Here is a 22555-nt window from a genome sequence, read left to right as displayed (position 1 = left end):
TCCCTCAGGTCAAAACCCCGTCTCCTTTCCTTCCCCAAGACCTAAACTGGAGTGGAGACGGGACTAAAACAGATGTGATACCTCCAAGAGCCCAGCCCCCTCCCTGTTCGAACTGGGCAGCCGTGCCCCTATTAGCCCCAGCTCTGACCACACCGGTGAGATCAATGCCCACAGCCAAAGAAGGAATCAATGGTTCTAATTAAACCTTTTTTCCAGGGTGGGTCCCTGGCCAGACAGAAAAGAGAGATCACTTGAGGCTTTGCATCACAGCACCCTACTCTGTACCCTGTACATATTTAAGAGACCTGGAACCCTGGATTCCCAGCAGGAATCAGGCCATGAAGACCCCAGACACCATCCCCTCCTCATTAGGCAAGGAGACAAGGAGGCAAGCAGAAAGCATGGAGCGGGGTGGGGGGGGGGCAAGCCTCCCAATTCCCAGGGACCTTCCCCTAGGAGGGCTCCCGGTCTCCACTCAGCACTGCCTGAAGACCACAGCTGCTTCCTCCAGATCTCCAGAGCACACTTGCATCTCCATCCCAGCCCTGAGGGTCATCACAGAGAACTGGCCATCATGGTAAGGGCGGAAGGAGCAGGGCTGGGGTGGGGGGGGGCACTGGACAAAGACCCTCTTGTCCCCAAGGCACGGTGGCAGGAAGCCAGGGCAAAGCCTTTGCACTCGCTGCCAGCGGTGCCTGGGTGCCAGGCAGTCTGGGTGGAGGGGGAATCTTATTCTTGGAACCCCCTCCCCTTATGCCTCATCCCTTGCTTCTACACTAGGCCACCAGTTAAGTCTCTGCCTCAACAACTCCCAGCTTGCCTGGAGCCTTCCTTCCTGTATGAATGCCGGACCCTGACACTTGCCCACAGTGGCCCCAACCAGCAGAAGACCTCACACATAAACTCACAACCATGCCAGAAACCACCACCACCACAGCTGCCACCAGTGATGACGGAGCCCCACATTTTCACAGGGACAGTCTCCATCAAACGCCTCATCAGTTCTTTAAGACAGCAAGAGGGGTAGGGAAGGGAATATGAGAAACTGAGGCACGGAGTTAGATAGCAAAGCAGTTGGCTCAAGGTCACCCGGACCAAGGTATTCAGAGTTGGAAAGAAGGCATCCTATCCCCGCCCCAAAGTGCTCAAACTCAACACCAATGAATATTCAGACTCACAAGCCTAGAAGTCTGATTACCTATCCCCTCTTCCAGCCCTCATCTGTTTTTCCCCTCCCAAAACAACAGGAGTTCGAACATCTTCTGTAAGGCTCCATCAAGGAACCCACTTCCCTTCAAGTTGGGGGCTACAAGACCTGCTGGTTCCCTAGTATTGGAGAAAAGGGACTGCCAGTCTGGGATCTCCTCGCACATTCCCTGTTCTTGCTCACCTGGCTCCCCTCGGCCCCCGGGGTCCCTCGGTCCGGCCTCCTCCCTGGGAGATCGGGCTCTGCCCTCCGCTGTCCTCTCCCACCAGGCCAGGGCAAAGCGCCGGAGGCACTGCCAGGGCTGCATGGGGAGGGGTGGGGCGGGGGGGCTTGCACCAGCAGCCGCACACGCCCCGCCGGGCCCTGCCAGCCGAGCTGCGGAGGCACCCGGCCGGCCCCCTCTGCTTCCACCAGCATCCTGCTGCCCCCACCGACAGGACTCGGAGCTGGCCCAGGAGCTTCTGACGTAGCAAGGGGGTGCGTGGGAGGGGAGGGGGGGCTTAGCGCGGCCCCTCCCCAGCCCCGCCCTCTGCCGCTCAGCTTCCCTCAGTCCCTACCTCCTCATTCACCCTAGACGCTCTCCCCAGCTGGGGGCGCCCTCTCTCGCCCTCTGGCCTCTTCACCCGGACTTAAGATCACATGGCCCCTCCCCCAGTCATTCCCTCTCGTGGCCCCTCCCTACCCGCCAGTCGAGAGGGGAGCGGGTCCCCAGTTTCTGCAACTGCTACCTTGCTACCTAGGCTCCCAGGTCTCCAGGGCTAGGGCCTCGAGGTGACGGGAGGGTGGGGAGGTGTGGGGGGGAAGGAAAGGGGAAAGGGGCGGGAACACAGGCTGGTATCCTGGCAACACAGCCAATCCCAGAATACATTCATCCCCTTCCTTCCCTGGGGGGCTGGCGCAAAGCGCCTACCACCACCATCCAAGGGCGTGCACCCCATTCTGGGACCTGGGGGAATGAGAGGCCCTTGATGCTCCCACCACCTCTCCATCCCCTTCGCCTCTCGGCATCCTCCTCTTCATCCACCTCGGATGGACCACTCCCTCCCCCACTCTCTTCACCATCCATCCCCCTTTCTCTTCTCTCCTTCCTTCCCTGCCCCGCACAAACCTCTTTAAAACTGAACCCCCCACCTCTCTGGGGCTCCCTTCCCCGGGCCTCACGAGGCCCTCCCCACCCGGTCTCCAGCCTCGCCAATGCCGGACCCCTTCTCTGGACCCAGCACTCTTCTCGCCCGTTCCTTCTCCCGAGCCCGGCGCGCCGCGGTCCCCTGCCCCCCACACACCTGCGACCCGAGCACCCGTTGCCCCGCCGGCCACCGCCTCCCCGGCCCGGTCGCCGCCCCCGCCCCCGGCCGAGGGGAAAACACACAAAGAAAACAGAAATACCTTCCACTTAAGCATGGAGGCACATTAGGAAGGAGAGAGACAGGGACATGCCTTGGGACGGAGCGTTCCCCATCGGGCGGGGGCGCGGGGGGCGGGGGCCCCGGGCCGGCCTGCCTGGCGCTTGCCCTCTCGCCGCCTCGCGGGCTCCTCGCTGGGCCCCAGCCCTGGGGCGCGGTGCCAGGCGGGCGGGCCGGGGGCGCGGGCCCCGCCGGGGTGGACCAGCTGGGAGGGCGCCGGCGGCCGGGCGTGTGGGTACGCGCGCGCGCGCGGGCGTGTCACCGAGTGTGCGAGAGCGAGTGTGTATGTGTGTGTGTGTGCGCGCGCGCGCGCGCGGGGGCCGGTGCGGGTGTGTCACTGCGGCCGGGAGCGCGCGCGGCGCGGGCACGCGCGTGTGGCTGGAACGTACAAAGGGCCTCTGGGGTGGCAGGGAGCCGGGAGGGGAGGGGGCCGGCGCCTCTCGCCCTCCAGTTGCACTGCTGGATCCCGCGGCTCGTGGCCGGGCAGCGGATGCGGGGCGCGCTCAGGCCTCCCGCCCCGCTGCACCTGCTTCTCATACCCTGAGCAGTCCTCAAGCCATGATAGAGACTTTGCCTAAAGCCGGGAGCCGGCCTCGAAGGAGAGGGGTGCATCTCGAGGGTGTGGGAACTTGTTCTCCAAACCCTGGCGGGCCGTGGGATGAAGAAACATTGGGGGAGGTACGGGGCAGGGAGGGACCAGGGGTTACTCTTCAGCCAAGGTGACCTCCGCAGCTCATCTCCCTATGCAGAGAGAGTCTGGACCCTCCTCTCCCGGGACGCTCCCCTCGTCCCCTCCTTAGACCTGGCTCGGCCAAGGGGACCCAGTCCCCCGGCGCCCCCTGCTGGGCTGTCTCCTCCCACCCCCCTTTCCCCAGCTCGGGTTGCGGCCCCTCCTGCGGACGTCTGCTGAAACTGCAGGGGCCGGCGCTGTGAGTGAGGGGAGTCTCTGCCCATCTGCCAAGTAGGACCCCAAAAGAGGGCGCTCTAGCTCCTGCCCCTTCTCACACCTCCCTTGGCGACATCGTAGTCACCTCCAAAAAGGCTGCAAAGCGCCAGCTCTACCCCACCCCTGCCCTACTCCCACCCACTCCTTGTCCCACCATAGCCTACCTGTTGGCTCCACAGACTTCTCCAGGTGACTGTCCCCTCCTCCCATCCTGGTTGCTTGCTACCTCTCTCTCTCGGGTTCTCTGTCCTGTCGCCTCTCTTCCAAACTTCTCTTGGGGAGGGGAAAGTGGGCCAAGACCCCTACCCCTTTTGCTTCCTCCTGGCATTCCCAAAGCCAGCTTAGATGAGCAAGGAAGGGACACAGTACCTCTCTTCGCTGTAGGCCACCAGGCAGAGTGGCAGGCAGGCCGAGAGGCAGAAGAGGAGACCCCACCCCAAGCAACCCAAATGACAAACCGGTTTCCCCACTTCCTGGTCTACCCAATTGCAGCCTTAATCCAGGCTCTCTCTTCCACTTTCCTTCCCGCCCCCAGGCCTGCCCTGAGCCAAGCACACTGCCTGGCTCAGGGCAACTCTGATGCCCCTTAGAAATCTCCCTCCAGCTACAGTAACTTAGGTGGCCAGGCCAGGGTAGGAAGAGGAGGGGCTCCAGACAGACAGCTCAGGAGGGCAGCCAAGCACGTCCTGGACACACCGTCTGGGCACACGACCCCAGCAGTCGGCTCCCTGACTTCTCCCCTCCTGGGCCAGCTGCCTCTCCCTCTGCCAACTGGATGGTGCCCATCTTTTGGCCTTTGAGCGTGCTGTGGGCACTCATCCAGCTCCCGGCTTGGCTGCCTGCCCAGGATGGGCATGGGAGGCAGCAGGCCCTGTGTAGAGGCGGGGTCGGCAAGGGGAGGGATGGCTTCCCTTCAGCTGTGTGGACACCACCTCCCAAACCTCTCAGAGCCCAGAGGCTAGGGACTGATGCTGCTGCTCCTCCTCCTCCATTCAGGTCCCCAACTCAACCACACAGGATGCTGCCCCTCCCTTCCCCCTCAGGTTAGCCCCCCATGAGACAAGGTCTCCTCTCCTCCATATTGTGCCCACCTAATATGCATGCATGCTAAGTCAGTTCAATCGTGTCCGACTCTTTGCAACTCCGTGGACTGTAGCCTGCCAGGTTCCTCTGTCCATGGGATACTCCAGGCAAGAATACTGGAGTGGATTGCCATGCTTTCCTCCAGGACATCTTCCTGACCCAAGGATCAAACCTGTGTCTTCTGTGGCTCCTGCATTGCAGATGGATTCTTTACCTGCTGAGCCAAAGGGGAAGCCCCCCGCCATGCCACCTAATATGCTTTATTCATATTCTGTAATTTAAGCATCTCAACAACCCTGCAAACGTGGCTGTTTTCAGCCCCGTCTCAGAGAGAAAGGAGTTGAGGATCAGGGAGGCATAACCACTTGCCTAATTTAAGAGTAGCAAAGATGAAATTCAAATCCAGACATGCCTGACTCCAAAGCTCCCAGCCTCCTTTTATATCACCACCACCATCTCCTAACCTAGTGGGCTGCCTGAAGGTGAGGCCTAACATCTGACACACTCTCATGAACTTAAAGGAAAGGAAGAGAACTGGGTGGGCACAGGAACATGACTGAAGCTTAAGACTAGTTATTTATGTCAGAGTTGAGGACCTGGGCATTATCCCCTGGATGAAGACTGGAAAGATGCTTGTCCTGTCACATGGAAGTTTTTCTGGCCTTTACACTAGATTCCAATAAGCCACGGGCTTGGGGACTTGGGGAGGGGGACTCTATGAATTAGCCCCCAGAGACTGGGAATAATTTCAAACGTGTTAGCAGGATAATGCATGCATCAGTCACTACCCTAAGGTGACCTCCCACATCACGAAGGCCACTCCCTAGTGAGGGGCTTAAGTCAGATTCAGGTAGCATTTTTTGTGTGGCTCACTTGTTAGAGACAGATCCTCAACATTTGTGATCATCTTCATAGCTGTGAGCTCATTTGGACCCCTCCTCCCCTCAATCCAGGATTTCCTCCACTTGAATGTGAATGGAAACACAGACCCTTGAGGCCCGAGATGAGCCTGAGGGCAGATGGTCTAACACCAGCCACCCTCATTGACCCCGCCCAATCCTCTAGTATCACCGACTCACTGGACAGGACTTTGAGCGAACTCCTGGAAGATGGTCAAGGACTGGGAAGCCTGGTGTGCTGCAGTCCAAGGGGTCGCAGAGTCAGACGTGACTTAGCGACTGAACAATAGCAGCAACAAATCCTCCGCCCCCATCCCCCCCAGGGAAGATAGGTCCCTGCTCCCCTTCCTATCCAATCTCAAAAGCCAAGGCTCCTTCTCCTAGGGAGAAGTCTGGAGGAAGCCATCGCCTCTGATCAGAGCGAGCGAAACACAGGTATTATTTCTCCAGCTGAGAGACCAGAATTGCTCCTGGAAGCTGGCATGGTGCCCAGGCACAAGAAATGTGCCAGCTGCCTCCACCTGAGATGCCTCAGGTGCCACCCCACCCCCACCCTCATTCCTCAACAGGTAACTTCCCTCTGGTCTTCCCTGCATCTCTGGCTGCCTCTTGGTTGGGAGGGGGCTGCTGGCTTGTTTGAGATGTTGGAACAGCAGATCAGCAGCAGATTGTAACCACCCACCTGGCCCTTCTCACTCCACCCAGACCAAGGGAGCAAAGTTATGAGGGAGCACCCTAGAAGTGAGAATTCTCAGCGTCACTTCTCCTTCCCCAAGGGTGTTCAGAGCCAGGGTTGCACCTGGACAAACATCTGGTCAGGAAGAGGGAGAAGGGGCCTGGTGTGGGCTGAGGGGCACACGGGTCTCTAGGGAAAGCCACAAGGGAAAAGGTGATGTGAAAAATGATACTGGGAAACCCCAAACTGCTCATTCAGCCAACTTGGAGGCCCCCAGCCCAGATCCCTGAGAAAGCACCCTGCCAGGAGGGTGACTGTCTGGCTAGGGCACATCATAAGCCCCATTTGGATCATCCAGACTCCACCAGGGTGGCCCAAAGGCAGTGAGGGGGCTGTGAAGAGCCCTCTTCCCAGGAAGGAGTGACCAGGGCAGTGAGCTGGCCTCTGGGGCTGGTTTGGGTTGGGGAGCCGAGGAGGTGGAGGCTACTTTCTTCTGACCACAGCCCAGTCTCCAGGAACCCCGAGCCTCTCCTCCAGTGTGCCTCACTCTCCCATCCCCCCTCCCACTCCAAGGAGAGGAGTAAATGGCAGGAAGTTTTAAAAGACCCTCCTCTGTTCCCTGCGGTCCCCTCTCCCTTGCTTGTTATTGTAATGAATGCTAATGAAGCTCAATAATTGATGTCCTCATTAGCACATCAAACCCGCTTTCTGAAGAATGGCGAGAAAAAGTGGAAGAGAGGGGGTTTCTCTGGGGTCCTAAGTGTAGCCAGCTCCCTCCAAAGAAACTCATGGTGGTGCTTCCAGCAGGGAGGGACCCCACTAGAGGGACTTGCACTGAGAAACCTAGGTGTCCCCCTCTGATTGAGAATTTTCTGAGCACTAGACTCTGTCTTCCCTGTCAGATGGCCAGCGAGTGTCCTGTCTCTCCCATCAGACTGGGAGCACTGAGTCCCTCTCTGTTAACTAGGACTCTCCCTCAGGGCAGGGCAGCGGTTCTTAAACCAAAGCAAGAATTAGAATCACCTGGAGGACTTGTGACAAAGTTCCTGATTCAGTAAGTCTGAGGAGGGGGTCTGAGAATTTGCATTTTGACAAAGTTCTCTACTGTGGCTACTGCTGATGTTACTGCTGCTGCGGGGGAACCACACTTTGAGAACCAGTGAGGTCGGGACCGCCTTCTTGCTTGCCCAGTGTCAGGCTTTGCCTGCTAGTGGTGCTCACCTGGCAAGCCACCGCAGGGCCTGTTGGACAGGAGTGTCCAGGAGAACTCTGTAACACAGATGAATGTACCTCCCCCTCCTTTCCTTAAGCCAGCACCAAAGCCAACCCCGCCGCCATAAGTGCCCCTGGTGATTCCTTCCTCCCCTGACCTTGACCTTTGAGGGCTGCAGATGGCCAGAGCTGGATCTCCTGCTCCCCAGCTACATGCGCCATACTGGTGCTGCAGAAGCCAGTGGGTCCCCTCTCATAGGAGGAGGAGGGAATAAAGGTGAGGAAGAGGGGTCCCAGCACCCCATCTCACTTTGGATGACCTCCTGGGGCCTAAGTAGACAGAGGGGCTTGTGGATGGAGTCCACGAACATGCATGTAGCATCCCACCTCCTTCCTTCCTACTCAGTTGCCTAGACACAGAAAGCGAAGAGAGAAGAAAGATGAGAAGACCAGACTAGAGCAGGGAGAAAGAAGGTGCTCTGCATCTCTCCTTGAGAAGACATATTGGAGCCACTGGGGCCCAGGCGGACCACAGGCCCCTCTCCTGCAGGACCATACCCAGCTGGCTTTTAGGCTCTAGACTTCACCACCTGATCTACCTGTTTTGGGAAAGAAAGGAAAGACAGCCTTCCAACTCTAGCCAGCATCCTTCCCAGACTTGCCAACCAGCCTTATAAGCCTATGGTGGGCACTGGATCACCCTCACTTATTTTATCCATGGTAGCACCTGGAAACCCTCTCCACCTTCCAGGGTCACAGAATTATCTATTTAATAATGAAACTCATCTATTGCTGGTGGGAATATAAAATGGTTCAGTAGCTATAGGAAATTGGCAATTCCTGAAAAACATAAACATATAATTACTATATGACCCAACAGCCCAAATGTCCTTCAATGGATGAATAAACAATTTGTGATGTATCCATACAATGGAATACTATTCTTTCATAAAAAGGAATAAAGTATTAATACACGATTCAATGTGGATGAACCTCAACACTGTGCTAAGTGAAAGAAGCCAGATGCAAAAGGTCAGGTATTGTATGATTCCATTTATAGGAAATATTCAGAATAGGTAAATCCATAGAGATTTGTCTGGAGAAGGAAGAAATGGGGTGCAATTGCCTAATGGATATGGGATTTCCTTTTGGGAAAATGTTTAGGAACCAGATAGAGGTGGTGGTTGCTCAACATGGTGAATGCACTAAATGCCACTGAGTTGTTCATTTTATAATGGTGAATTTCATGTTAGGTGAATTTCACCTCAAAAAAAAAATGTAGTAGACATTTTTTCAGGGAGTTCATTAAGTAGACCCATCTGCAGATTTCAGAGTCTACTTTTTTTGGAAACAGAAGCTTGTGCCCACGTGAGTTACAGCCACTCCCCAGGGTTTGAGGCACCAAGCATCCACTCCGAACACTTGGAAGATGCTCACAGGCCCCCGGGATGCAGTTCTTTTGGACCCAGACTGCATCTTGACAGCCTCCTGCTCTGCCTGGCTCCCATCCCAAGGGAGCCTCCCTTTCAGGTTCCTGCTTCCCAGGCAGGCAGCAGACGCCTGATCAAGTGTTGAGGAGCTCAGCTTCCCATCTTCAGCTAACATCGTGCCATCTGCCCTCGAGGCTGGCCCACCCCTCCCTGATCATCTTGCTCCAAACATAGCTTGAAAAAGTCCTCCGGTTTTCTTTCCCACAGATTATTTTAATTACCCCCTAAATGGGCCCCTTGTTCTCTGGCATCTTTGACTCCCCACCAAATCCTTTTCCCTCGAGCTTGGCCCTGGGCTAGCCTCTCTGGATAGGGGCAGGGAAGGAAGGGGTCTCAGGCTGAATCAGGCACATTTTCTGCTCCCCTCAGCTCTAAAGCCTCACTAGATCGTTCTGCTCAAAGACCTTCAGTGACCATTCCCTAGAGCTGAGGGTTGTGTCCTTTGGAGATCTTGAACCTTTTGAGGTCCTGACAAAAGCTTTGCCCCCTTCCCTAAACAAATGAATATACATGACCAGCTGCAAGAAATCTGTGGGCCTCCCTGACCTCTGCAGCCCATCCTAGGACCCCTAGGGCAGGGCTTCTCAAAGTGTTGTCCACAAGATGAGTACAGAAATGAAGACTCATCTTTGAGAAAACTTTATCATGATTTGACATTGCCACACTTCCTAGTGCATGACCATTTTTGCAGTGTTTTATAAAAAACAACCTGAGTTCACAGCTGGAAATGTTTTGCTCTAGCCCCGTTCTTTGCAGCCTCATCTCTGGCTACCTCCAGCAATAATACTCACATATACACACGTCCTGTGTCTTCCCTTTACACTCCATGCCCTTGTCCATACTGTTCCCCACCTTGGGGTTGTCCTTTCCTTCCTCTGCACCTGTAGACACCTGATACCCACTTTCAGGCCCAGCTCAAGTTCCACGTCTTCAATAAAGCCTTCCCAATTCCAGCCCTGCCCTCCTCACACACAGGCACTTGGACACAAACATTCTAGCTGACAGTCCCTGTCCCCTGGGTTTTCTTAACACTCACTTAGCTTTATTTGTGACCATCTGGTTTGCTTCTCTAGGGACAGAGCTTTCGTCCTCTTGGTCCCCCCGTCTTCTCCACCCTCCAGAGCATCTGTGCTTGTGGATTCAGGGCAACCTGCTGCCCTGATTCTCTGGGGTCCTCCTGTGGCTGCGCCTCTATGTGCCCTCCTTCCATGCTGGGGGAGCTTCAGGCATCTTCCCAAGATAGGACCCAGGCCTGTATACCACTCCCTGCGCCATCCATCCATGACTTCACTCGCCTTATTAGAGGTCAGACTTTCTCAGTAAAAACCACTGGTATATGACTGGGGCCAAATATTAATACGTACAAGACTTTAAGGGCTGGAAAAATTAATTTGACTGGTTTTCTTTTTTGTTTGTTTTGTATGGGTTTTGGTTGCCCTGGGTCTTCTTTGCTGTGCATGGACTTCTCACTGCGGTGGCTTCTCTTGTTAAGGAGCACAGGTTCCAGGCACACAGGCTCAGTAGCAAGGCACAGGCTTAGTTGCCCCGCAGCACATGGAATCTTCCCAGACCAGGGATGAAACCTGTGTCCCCTGCATTGACAGGCAGATTCTTATCCAGTATACCACCATGGAAGTCCTTGATTGGTTGTTTAATAGAAAATTCTATTTGTATGTGATGCAAAATTCAAAAGGTGCAAAAGGAAAAGTCAATTTCCCTGTCACTGCCTCTGTTCCCAGTCACCCAGCTCCAGGCCCAGAAACAAACATCATTCCCAGCTTCTTTGGTCTTTCAGGGCCTGCCTATATGTTCACAAGCATTTCTTTTGTGTTGTTTTATCCAAATGGCAGCAGACAATACACACTCAGCAACATAAACTAGAGATTGTTCTGCACAAGCACGTATGAAGGTGCCCTGTTGACAGATGTTTAGGCTGTGGTGCAAGAGACACCCTGCTAGTTACTTTATTTTACACAATGTGAGTTTGTATGTACAATAAATTCCTAGAAGCAGAATAGCTGGATAAGGGGTATGTTTCGCCCTGACTAATGGCACCATGTGAAATGGCTCAGTCATGTCCGACTCTTTGCAACCCCATGGACTGTAGCCTACCAGGCTCTTCCGTCCATGGGATTTTCCAGGCAAGAATACTGGAGTGCATTGCCATTTCCTTCTCCAGGAGATCTTCCTGACCCAGGGATTGAACCCAGTTCAGGGAAGTGGCACCATAGCAACCAGTTTTTCCCAATTTGGCCACTTATTTCTCTTGTGGTGTGTGACTGGGAAAAACTAAGGCAGAGACGTGAACAACCTCCCTACCCCATTCCTGGGAGAATCCAAAACTGGGCAAGGGATCTGTAAGCAGGAAGACATTCAGCTTCTCAGAATCAGAAAAATGCCCCAAGGATTCTGCCCATCTTGAGAAACAGGGAAAAAGGGGATGTAAGAAAATGGCAACCCACTCCAGTATTCTTGTTTGGAGAATCCCATGGATGGAGGAGCCTGACCGGCTACAGTCCATTGGGTCGCAAAGAGTCGGACATGACTGAGCGGCTTCACTTTCTCTTTCTAGCCCCAAAAGAGAAAATCTAAAATAATGATCATTTCATATATGAAGGAGACAAGCCAGAGGACATCCAAAGGGTTCCATGTCAGCAAGAGAGACTGACGTTAGCTCCCACTGTGAACTTCCTGTCCAAGGCACAGTCCTGGCACTAGGCAGGGACAGTAGGTGACTCCCTACTCAGGGATCATTAAGCCAGGATTAAGGGTGGAGGCCTTGCCAGGCCTGCTGGGAGGCCAAAGGCTGGAACTGGTGACCCCTTAAACCACTATGTCGGGGCACAGCCTAGCCAAGGTGGAAAGGCGGAGAAGTGGATTAATTAAAGCAGGGCCCTTAACAGTCTTCAAAGCAACCCCATACTCAAGTGTTCAAGGAGGGAAAGCAAGGATTGAGTAGCTCATTTTGCTGATGAGAAAAGCAAAGCCCAGAGAGGTTAAGAAACTTGCCTGAGTCTTCACAGGTGAACCAGGGCTAGAATCCAAGCCTTCAGCCCCCAGGTCCAATGAGATGACCTCCACTGTCCTGCCTCCGAGGCTGGAAGCTTCCCAAGAGAGGACCCAGGCTTTGGTTCCTCTACCCACCTCCCCAGGCCCACTGTAGCCTCACTCCTCCAAGCCTGCCTCCCCACCACACCCCAACTACATGGCCCCAGAACCGGGCTGAGATGGCTGAAAGAGGTTGCAAACCCCTCTCCTGTCTAACAAGTGAGCCGGGAGAGGAAGAAGGAGGTGGGAACAGGTCCCAAGCTCCCATCTCACTCATCCTCGCCCGTCTCCGTCTCAGACTCTCGTGATAGGAAAGTAGGCCAGTTTGGAATATGTCACGGATATTTTCAACATCCCCATCTGTACTACACAGCTTCGCACCCAGCCAAGTGGGGTGGAGTCGGAGCCTTCCTGCCGGATGAAAGGTACACCTGCTACCTCTGGGGCTCAGAGCCCACGTGGGGGGTGGGGCAAGCACAGGAGGCCATGGAGGGCTCTGCGCCTATGTTCAGCTGCCTGGACAGGGGTAGGGGCGAAGGGAAATGGACAGGAGGCCAGTCATATCTGCCCTCCTCCCAGAGAGGCCAGAGCTGAACAGCTGTCACCCCTGGACTCCATCCCGCTGCCCCTGTGAACAGTATGTATGGCCAGCCTGGAGGTTGAGCAATTTCCTGCAGAGAAATGGGTCTGAAAGGCTTTATTAGAGAGAATTGATATTGGAGGTGGGCCTTGAAAAGAGAGCAGGACTTTACTGGGTGGAGAAGATGGAGGAGGGTGTTCTCAGCCGAGGGGCATGCTTGAGGTGGGAGATGGGGGGTATAGAAGGCTGAGCAGGAATGGCAGCAAGAGAGACTGGATGGGGGTAGATTAACATTGGAGAAGGGGCTGTTAATGGTGAATGCCCAGATAAGAAGCTTGGGGTGCGCCCTGCATGTGACCATGAGGCTTTTAAGTGCCACGATTCAGAAAGAACCCATAGCAGCGGACAGGGAGGAGTCACCCAAGTCACACCCTGCTGGGGAGCAGGGAGTGAGTGAGCAAGCAAGCATTCTCTTCAAACTGCCAGCCACCTAGAGCATGTCCTCTTCCTGTCAGCTGGCTTGGGGAGCAAACAAGATTGGGGAAGGGGAGACCAAAGTGAGAAATGAACTCTTTATAGAGCTGTTAGAGACTTGCCAGGTTAAAGGAGACAAGGTCAGGACAGAGGCTGCATTGGAGAGATTCTTCTGGAAGGTTGGTAGAGGGGATACCTGGACACTGTGTTTATTAATCACCTACTATGGGCACTTGCCGGAGAAGGCGATGGCACCCCACTCCAGTACTCTTGCCTGGAAAATCCCATGGATGGAGGAGCATGGAAGGCTGCAGTCCATGAGGTCGCTAAGAGTCGGACACGACTGAGCGACTTCACTTTTGCTTTTCACTTTCATGCATTGGAGAAGGAAATGGCAACCCACTCCAGTGTTCTTGCCTGGAGAATCCCAGGGACAGGGGAGCCTGGTGGGCTGTCGTCTATGGGGTCGCACAGAGTCGGACACGACTGAAGTGACTTAGCAGCAGCAGCAGCATGGGCACTCGAAAGATGGCCTCATTTAATCCTCACAATAAACCCAAGAGGCTTTCCCCCTTTTTACTAATGTGGAAACTGAATTTAAATTTCAATAGGAAAGTATAAAGAAGTATAAGTCCCTTCCCTAAGGTCCCACAATGTATGCATGGGATAAGAATCCAGGTCTGTCCATTCCCCAAACCTGTCTCCTTTACCTTTCACCACCTCCCAGGAAAGAAGCAAGGCTCCCTCCCAAAGAAATGACTCAAGCCCCAGTCTTCAGCCCTCTCTCACTGTCTCCACCCTGGGCCAGGACTCTAGGACCCCACACCAATCCCATGAGATGAGCCACTTTCAGATGAGTAAACCAAGGCTCAGAGAAGTAAAGTGACTTGCCCAAGGACACAAAGCTAATTAGTGGCAGAGGCAGGATTTAAACCCAGATCTCTTCTCACACCTACTCACCTTTCTAAGCACTTAGCTTCTTTGTTCCCCAGTTTCCTCATCTGTAAAATGAGGGAAGATTAGAGAGAGAGCACACATATATAAGCCAATTGGTACAGTGCCCAACAGTCCTTCAATGACCAAGAAATGTTTTCTGAGCATCTGCGAGAAGCAGGACCCTCTTCTAGACGTTGGGAGGTGAGAGGAAAAGAAGCCAGCGTCTGCTGTCTTGAGGTGGATACGAAGGCAAGGATTGAGAGGGGAGTGAGCCATAGGCACAGAGGCCAGGCTCCATAATTGCTCCAAGTTCTTGGGCAGTTCTCTCTGGACTTCTCTGCTTGTGGATCTAGAAAACAGGAGGATCACAGAGAGGAGACGCTTCACACAGAGTAACCAGCCATGAACTCTGTCACTGCAAGTCCCCTAGGTGAGCAGCCCTTGTCCACGGGCTGCAAGACCAGCAAAGCTCCGTCCTCCCCCGCCACACCGGCCTAGACTGCCCCCGTGGCCTGGATGGTCACTTTGCTTCCTGGTCCCTCTCCTCACAGGACGTGCGGCCCCTGCTCCTGGTCCTGTGGTGGATTCCATCCGGCTCCAGCCAAAATGTGATGCTAGTATCTTAGAGGTTGCGACAGCTGGTGGTTCAGGGATGACCTTCAAGGCTCAGAAGCAGCACTGAGGAATGGGCCCCAGCTCTTTACTGTCAAGAGGTGAGGTGGATTCAGCCTGAGTCAGGGGTGGTTGGGCTTCTGGTCAAAATCAGGGAGTTCTTTGCAGGGAAACAGGGAAATTAGAGTCTAACCTAAGGAATATAACATAATCATAGTTGGGGCCATTCTTAAGCACTTAGGACACTATTTTATTTTATTTAATCCTCTGTGTATAAAATCCTATTTTATTTATTAACAACAGTTGCTTTTTTTTTCATTTTTGGCCACAGCACATGGCTCGTGGGTTCTTAATTCCCCACCCAGGGATTGAACCCTGCCCTCTGCAATGGAAGGGTGGAGTCCCAACCTCTGGACTGCCAAGGAGTTCCCTAAAACCTTTCCATTTTAGAGCTGATAAAACTGAGGCTCAGAAAAGTGAAGTGAGCCCCTGAGGGAAACAAAAGACTCTGCTCTTCTCTGCTTTTAGCTGCTGGACAGCTGAGCTCAGCCCTGCTTTCCCTGGGCTCTGAGTCAGGGGTGGACTCCAATCTTCAGGTGTAACCAAAGGCAGGGGAGCTGGGACCCAAGAAGTAGGGGGAAAGTCTTGCATCTCCCAGGGTATTGCTGGTCCTGTCACCCCTTCTTGGGGCAGCCACCCACTCAATCTCATCCCCAACCTCAGGGTCAGGAGGTAGGGCCAGGGTTGGAAGGTGAGATCAGGTCCTTCCCAGCTCCCCACTGCTGCTTCCATCACTCTGTCACTTTCTGTAAAAGCCCTGTGCCACCCTCTACCGTCTTCACTGGTGTTGTCTACCGACCTTGCCTTTTCAGTTTATTGAAGTCTTTTGGCGTCCCACCCCCTAGTGCATCCTGGGTAACTCTAAAGTCCCAGCCTCTGCCTTCTACAACCTTCACATGTCTAGTCACTGTCTCCTCTGCCTACACCCTTGTTCACATCCTGGACATTTTCACCAACCTATAAGTGCTCACATTTTCCTCTCTGACCTCATTTCTCCTCCTTTTGTTTACTTATTCTTTGGACAACTGTTCTTCAACCCTCTGACAATTGACCCCGAGATGTTTTCCCCATCCATCAGCTCCCTTCTGTCTTCATTCTTTTCCTTTTTCAGCCCAGAGTCTCTGTTTTATAAGATCATCTAACTCTCCACCTTCAGTCTTTTGTGTTTACCTTTGCCTGACAAAGCCCTGGACTTCTGATTCAGGAAGGCTACGTGTGTTTACCACACCATCTTCAAAAATCTGTTTGAAAATGACAGAGAAAAAATATACTGGAGTTTTAAAGCACATTGCATTGTACTAATAGGAAGACTCAACAGAGAAGAAGAATCCAAGACCCCATAGAGGGAGCTACCTAAAGTGTGACTTTTCCTAACAGGACCTCAGATTCCCTGCTAACATCAAGAACAAAGCAAAGATGTTACTCCCATTATCACAATTCAGTGTTCTGGAAAGTTCTAGCCAGTGTGCTAAGGCAAGGGGGGAAAAGCATCTAGAATTGAAAGGAAGACTTAAAACTGTCTTTATGTGAAGACAGTGTGAATGTCCATGTACAAAATCTGATGGAACCTAAAAAAATAGATACTAGAACTAACAGATGAGTTTAGCAAGACTGTGAGATGGGGCTTCCCAGGAGGCGCTAGTGGTAAAGAACCCACCTGCCAATGCGGGGGACATAAGAGACTCGGGTTCCATCCCTGGGTCGGGAAGAGCCCCTAGAGGAGGGCATGGCAACCCACTCCAGTATTCTTGCCTGGAGAATCCCATGGACAGAGGAGGCTTTGGGGGCTACAGTTCATAGGGTCGCAGAGAGTTGGACACAACTCAAGCAACTTAGCACACATGCATGTGAGGTGTAAGACCAATCTACAAAATCAGTAGTCTAGCAATGCTACAGTCTAGCAACAAACATGTGGAAACTGCGATTAAAAAAAAAAAAACCAGGACTTCCCTGGTGTTCAGTGGTTAAGACTTCATGCTTTCACTGTAGGGTGTGTGGGGTCAATCCCTGGTGGGGGACCCAACATCCTGAATGCCATGTGATGCAGCCAAAAAATAATAATAATAAAAATTTTTAAATTAAAAAAATATGTACAGTAGCAACAAAAAATATGAACTACTTAGAGATAAGTTTCACAAAGGATGCATAAGACCTGTACACTGAAAACTACAAAACACTTGTTTAGAAAAGTCAAAAGAGACTCAATAAGATGGAGATATACCACGCTCATGGATCAGAAGACTTGATATTGTTAAAATGTCAATTTTCCCCCAATTAGCCTATATATTCAATACAACCCCAGTCAAATTCCCAGCAGGATTTTTTTTAGAAACTGAAAAGCTGATTCTAAAATTCTTAGGGAAACACAAGGGACTTAGAATAGACAAAGCAACCTTGAAAAGGAAAGGGGAGGGGAACACTGGAGAGCCCTTCCCCATGGCTGGCAGCAAGGAAGCCACAGTGCCTGGAGTTACTGTAAAAGAGGTGAACCAGCAGGAGTTCATCAGGGCTTTGGCAGCCTTTTTCCAGGAAGCTGAAAGTCCTTGGATGGGCAGACACCATCAAGATAGCCAAGCATAAAGACCTTACTAACCACAGTGAGAGCTGTGGAATGACTTCCATAGTGCTGCACCTCTATCTCCGGAGATGTGCAAGGTAGGTTCTATGACCAAGATCTATGGGGACATCAGAGAAGCCACATCACATCTAGCAGCTTCACTGGGGCTCCAAGAGTGTGGCCTGCCAATTCCTCCAAGCCCTGGAAGGGCTGAAAATGGTGGACAAAGAGCAAATGGGGGTTACAAGCTGGCACCTCAGAGATAGAGAGATATGGACAGAATGCCAGACAAGGCAGCTGCCAATGAGAAGCATTAGAACACATGCTTGGGGGCTTCCCTGGTGGCTCAGTGGTAGAGAATCCACCTGCCAATGCAGGAGACAGGGGTTCCATCCCTGATCAGGGAAGATCCCACATGCCTCAGAGCAACCAAGCCCATGGGCCATAACTGTTGATCCTGTGCTCTAGAGCCAGGGAGCCACAACTACTGAAGCCCACGTGCCCTGGAGCCCTTGCTTCACAACAAGAGAAGCCACTGCAGTGAGAAGGCTGCACGTCGTAACTAGAGAGTACCCCCCACTCACTGCTACCAGAGCAAAACCCAAGAAGCAACGAAGACCCAGCACAGCCAAAAACAAATAAATAAATAAAATAAAATAACCATTTCCAGAACAAATGCCTCACTCAAAAAGAAAACAGGTTGGGACTTCCCTGGTAGTCCAGTGGTTAAGAATCTGCCTTTGGTGCAAGGGACATGGGTTTGATTCTCTACAAAGGAACCAAGATCCCACATGCTGCAGGGCTACTGAGGCCACGTACCTCAACTGGAGCTGAAACTAAGACCCGGTGCAGCCAACTAAATAAATAAAAAAGAAAACAAGTTGAAAGACTTACACTACATAAACTCAAGGTTATCAGGAAGCTATTGCATGTTGGCATCAAGATAGACAAATAGACCAAAGGAAGAGAGTAGGAAGTCTGTAAGTAGACACACACACGTATGATTAATTAATTTTTAACAAAGATGCAAAGGCAGTCTAAGGGGAAGAAGGATAATCTTTTCAACAAATGGTTCTGGGAGAAGTGGATATCCATATTCAAAATAAAATACCTCACGCCATATATAAAAATTAACTTAAAGTTGATCTAAGATCTCAACATAAGCCCAAAAGTATAAAACTTCTAGAAAACATAGGAGAAAATCTTTGCCACCTTCGGTTAGGCAAAGATTTCTCAGATAAAACACTTTAAAAGAAAAAATTGAAAAATTGGACTTTATAAAAATTAAAGCTATCTGCTATCTGAAAGACACTGTTATAGGAATAAAAAGACAAGTCTCAGACTAAGAGAGAGTATTTGCAAAGTATGTATGTGATAAAGGAGTTTCATTCAGAATAAATAAAGAACTCTAAAACTTCATTAGAAAACAAATAACTGAATTTTTTAAAAGGGCAGAATATTTGAACAAACACTTCGACCATGAAGATATACAGACGGCAAATAAGCATATGGAAGGATGTTCATTATCAGTCATTAGGGAAATGCACATGAAAACTACAGTGATATATCAATACTGGAATAGCTTTAAAAATTTTTTTAATGACAGTACCAAGTGTTGGTTAGAATGTGGAGCAAATGGAACTCTCATACACTGCTGGCGGAAAAGTAAAGTGTTACAACCACTGTGGAAACCAGTTTGCCAGGGTCTTAAAATGTTAAACAGATACCTACCCTGTGACCAGCAATTCCACTCACAAGTTCTCAACGCAAGAGAAATGAAAGCATATAACCACACAAAGACTTCTATGGGAACATTCACAGCAGCTTTGTTTGTAATGGCCAACAACTGGAAACCCAAATGCGCATCAACAAGTGAATGAATAAACAAAGTATAACATCCATACAATGGAATACTACTCAGCAACAAAAAGCAATGGACTGTTGATACACACACAGATGAATCTCAAAATGATTATGCTACGTGAAGAAGCCAGACAACAAACAGTATGCCCTGTATGATTCCAGGAATTAATATCAGGGAAATGCAAACTAATCTATAGGGACAGATAACACATCTGTGGTTTCCTACAGATGTGAGAAAAAGGTGGAGGACAGTCAGAGCAGGAGATTAAAAGGGGAAACAAGGAATCTTCTTGGGGCAATGGATATGCTCATTATCTTGACTTGGTGATAGCTTCACAGGTGTTGTAGCTGTTTAGTCTCTCAATTATATCTGACTCTTTGTGACCCCCATGGACAGTAGCCAGCCAGTCTCCTCTGTCCTTGGGATTTCCCAGGCAAGAATACTGGAGTGGGTTGCTATTTCCTTCTCCAGGGGATCTTCCAGACCCAGGGATCGAACCTGAGACTTCTACATTGGCAGGTGGATTCTTTACCACTAAGCCATCAGAGAAGCCCCTTCACAGGTATACTCATATATGAAAACTTATCAAAGTGTACATTTTAAATACAATTAGTTCCTTGTATTGTCAATTATTCATCAGTAAAGCTATACAAAGGTCAATAAAAAGAAGTAATAATCAAATAAAACAAAAGAGTTAATCTGAAAAAAGAAATGAGATATAGATATTGGAAAAAGAGTAAAATAATCACTGCAAGCAGATTATATTATCATCTACTTAGAAAAGTCAATGATTCAACTGAAGCCTTGTAGATCTTATCAGCAAGTTCAGTAAAATGGCCAGTTAAGAGAAAAATATAGAAAAATCAATAGCTTTCTTTTTTACCAACAAAAACCAATTTTAAAACGTTAGAAAAATGATTTTATTCATAACAGCAATTAAAGCTGAAATACAGAGGAATAAATTTTACTGCGGACATACAAGAAGACCTGAATAAACGGAGAGATGTATGCTTCTTTCTTGCAATGGAAGAAAGCTTTGGTAAAGCTGTCAATTCTCTCCAAATTACTCTATAAATCCAGTGCACTTCAGATTAAAATTCCAATTCCTTTGATGAAAACTAGAAAGATAACTCTAAAATTCATCTGGAAGAATAAATGAGTACCAAGGGGAAAAAATGTTTTTTAAAAATGTGGATAATGGGCTGGGTGCAGATTGCTTGCATCGTCACTAATCGAATGTACCATCAAACATTTGCTGTTACCGTAAGAACAAGATTTATCTGCATCCATAGTAGATCCTTCCCAAACATTCGTAGAATTGGCACCGACCAGGGGCCTTGGCCTTCCTCAATCAATAGAAATTTATTAGAGGCCAGACAAGAAATTCAGGCAAGGCTTTATTGGGGCCCCTGCTCTAGCAGGGGGGAGCAAAAACAAGTGAAAGTTTCCCTTGCTCGCTCCCCAAGGAGGGGGGCAGGCTGGTTCCCTATATGGGTAGGGGGTTGGGGTGTGTCTAGGGGTTGGCGCAGAGAGGTTACTTAGGTGGTTTGCCCACCTCTTGGGTGGTGTTGAGAGCAGGGGGCATTCACAGTACTCTGTTTTTGTTCCTAGCTCTTCAGAAGTGGTGGTTGGGTTTTGTTTTTTTTTTATCTTGTTATCCAGAATTTGCCCCATCTGCGCATGCATGCAGTTATTTTTAGTCCCTTATAATTTCTTTGTATTTTGTTGCTCAAGGAGACGTCTGTCCAGGCGCAAGCCCAGTAGCACTGCAGCGAAAGGGCTCAGGTCCCAGCCTGTCTCAGAATGACCAAGGACCTGAATAGGCAAATAGGTCAACAGAAAGATCCAGAAGCAGTCTGCATATGGTGAATATTGTATAATAAGATAAACCTTTATTATGTTTTTCTATTAAAAAGTCCTTCATGTCCACGAACACTTCAAGGTAACATGCCCCAAACTGACCTAAGCACCGTACTCCCTCTCCCTATTCACGTTCCTCTCCCTACTTCACAGTTTCACACCTTCGCCCTGTGGCCACCCTGCATCCCTCTCTCCCCCTCACTCTCATTCAGTTTATCTTCTGAGTTGTCTCGCAGTCTCCCCCTCCCACCACATGGGAATTTAGCACAGGATAAAAACAGCATTTCAAACCAACAAGGAAAGGAGACTGTGCTGAACAAGTGGCTATCTATCTATGGAAAAAAGAAGTGAAATCCATACATAAAAATGAATTCCAGATGGATTAAATATCCAAGTATGAAGAGTCAAACTATAAAAGCACCAAAAAGAAATATAGAAGGATTTTTTTTATAATTTGGGGATGGGAAGGACTTCTATGAGACATAAAATTCATAAACCATAAGGAAAAATATCAACAGATTTGATTACAGTGAGAAGCCCCACAAAGTTAAAAACTGAATGCTAAGCTGGGAGTATTGACAACATTTAAGACTTAGATAAGGTTAATCACCACCCTTAATATACAACAAGCTTCTGTAAATCAGTAAGAAAAAGTTAGAAAACCCAATTGAAAAGAAGGGCAAAAGTAGTAAGACAATTTATAGACTAAATACAAAAGGCTAATAAACATAAGAAAAGTTGCTCACATTCACTAGGGTCAGGGAAATGCAAATTAAGACAATAATGAACTACCATTTTTGTCCATTAAATTGGCAAAAAATTAATGCAGCTGATAACGCTCAGTGTTCACACGAGTAAGGATGAAAAAAGCATACATACATTGCTATTGGTGGGAATACGAACCGGTACAACACTTTTGGAGGCAATTTATTAGTATTCATCAAAATGTTAAATAAATCCTTTGAGAAAAACAACTCCACTTTTAATAGAAATCTGTTGTTTCAGCTTTCTGGCACTTGTTTCCCTTCCTGCTAGAAACAGCCCCCCTCCACCCAACATTCTCTGGAGAACCCCTCCTCTCCTATTCACAGACCCCTTAGGTGGGGCCGGCTCCACCTCCCAGTCCCAGGTGTGCAACTTCAACTTGATCAATCAGTGTAGTCATCCTCCTTCAAGCAAATTGAATGGTTTAGGGGAAGGCATGTGATCAGAATGAGGATCAAATTAGAGAACACCCTGTGACTTTTCCAGTTTTCAGAAAGAAGAGCCAGTGGAGTGTGTCTGGAACTTCAATGGCCATCTTGACTTCACATAGAACAGTTGATCCAAGAAGCCAAACAAAGGAACTCAAAGCCATGAACTGGTGAAAAATTCATGAAGACAAAGTTTGGGCAGCTGGACCCAATTGGGCCTAAAGTCAGCTGTCCATAGGAATTTAGTATGTGAATAAATAAAGCCTTTTCACCCATGTTTTGTTTCTGCTGAAGCCAATTTAAATTACATTTCTGTCCCTTACAAACCAAAACGATTCTAATATTGAATCTATCCTTTAAAATATTTACTCAGGGACTTCCCTGGTGGCACAGTGGCTAGGAATCCCCTGCATTGGCGAGGGACACGAGTTCGATCCCTGGTCCGGGATGATTCC

General features: G+C 50.1%; 1 protein-coding gene and 1 pseudogene across 16 annotated transcripts in view; one reads left to right on the top strand and one right to left on the bottom strand.

Moving 5' to 3' along the window:
- SRCIN1 (SRC kinase signaling inhibitor 1) overlaps positions 1 to 3963 on the bottom strand; it is a 73223-nt gene extending 69260 nt beyond the window's left edge. For 8 of the 16 annotated variants that reach the window (XM_086357989.1, XM_086357979.1, XM_086357968.1 and 5 more), the window contains exon 1: positions 1391 to 1627. In XM_086357989.1, coding sequence (XP_086214115.1) covers positions 1391 to 1514 — 124 coding nt within the window. In that variant the 5' untranslated portion in view covers positions 1515 to 1627. Of the gene's footprint in view, positions 1 to 1390; positions 1631 to 2593; positions 2843 to 3720 lie in introns of those variants that run through there. The other 8 variants (XM_086357985.1, XM_086357987.1, XM_086357976.1 and 5 more) reach the window with 5 other exon arrangements.
- Positions 3964 to 17062: 13099 nt separating this feature from the next.
- LOC147351756 (small ribosomal subunit protein eS19 pseudogene) lies at positions 17063 to 17500 on the top strand (annotated as a pseudogene).
- The last annotated feature ends 5055 nt before the right edge of the window (positions 17501 to 22555 follow it).

Source organism: Bos grunniens, chromosome 19, assembly GCF_055505025.1.
Source record: "Bos grunniens cultivar Pamir isolate PY7600 chromosome 19, Bosgru_T2T1.0, whole genome shotgun sequence".
NCBI classification, from domain to species: Eukaryota; Metazoa; Chordata; class Mammalia; order Artiodactyla; family Bovidae; genus Bos; species Bos grunniens.
Note: the sequence above shows the minus strand (reverse complement) of the source record. Positions and strands in the feature narration are given on the sequence as shown.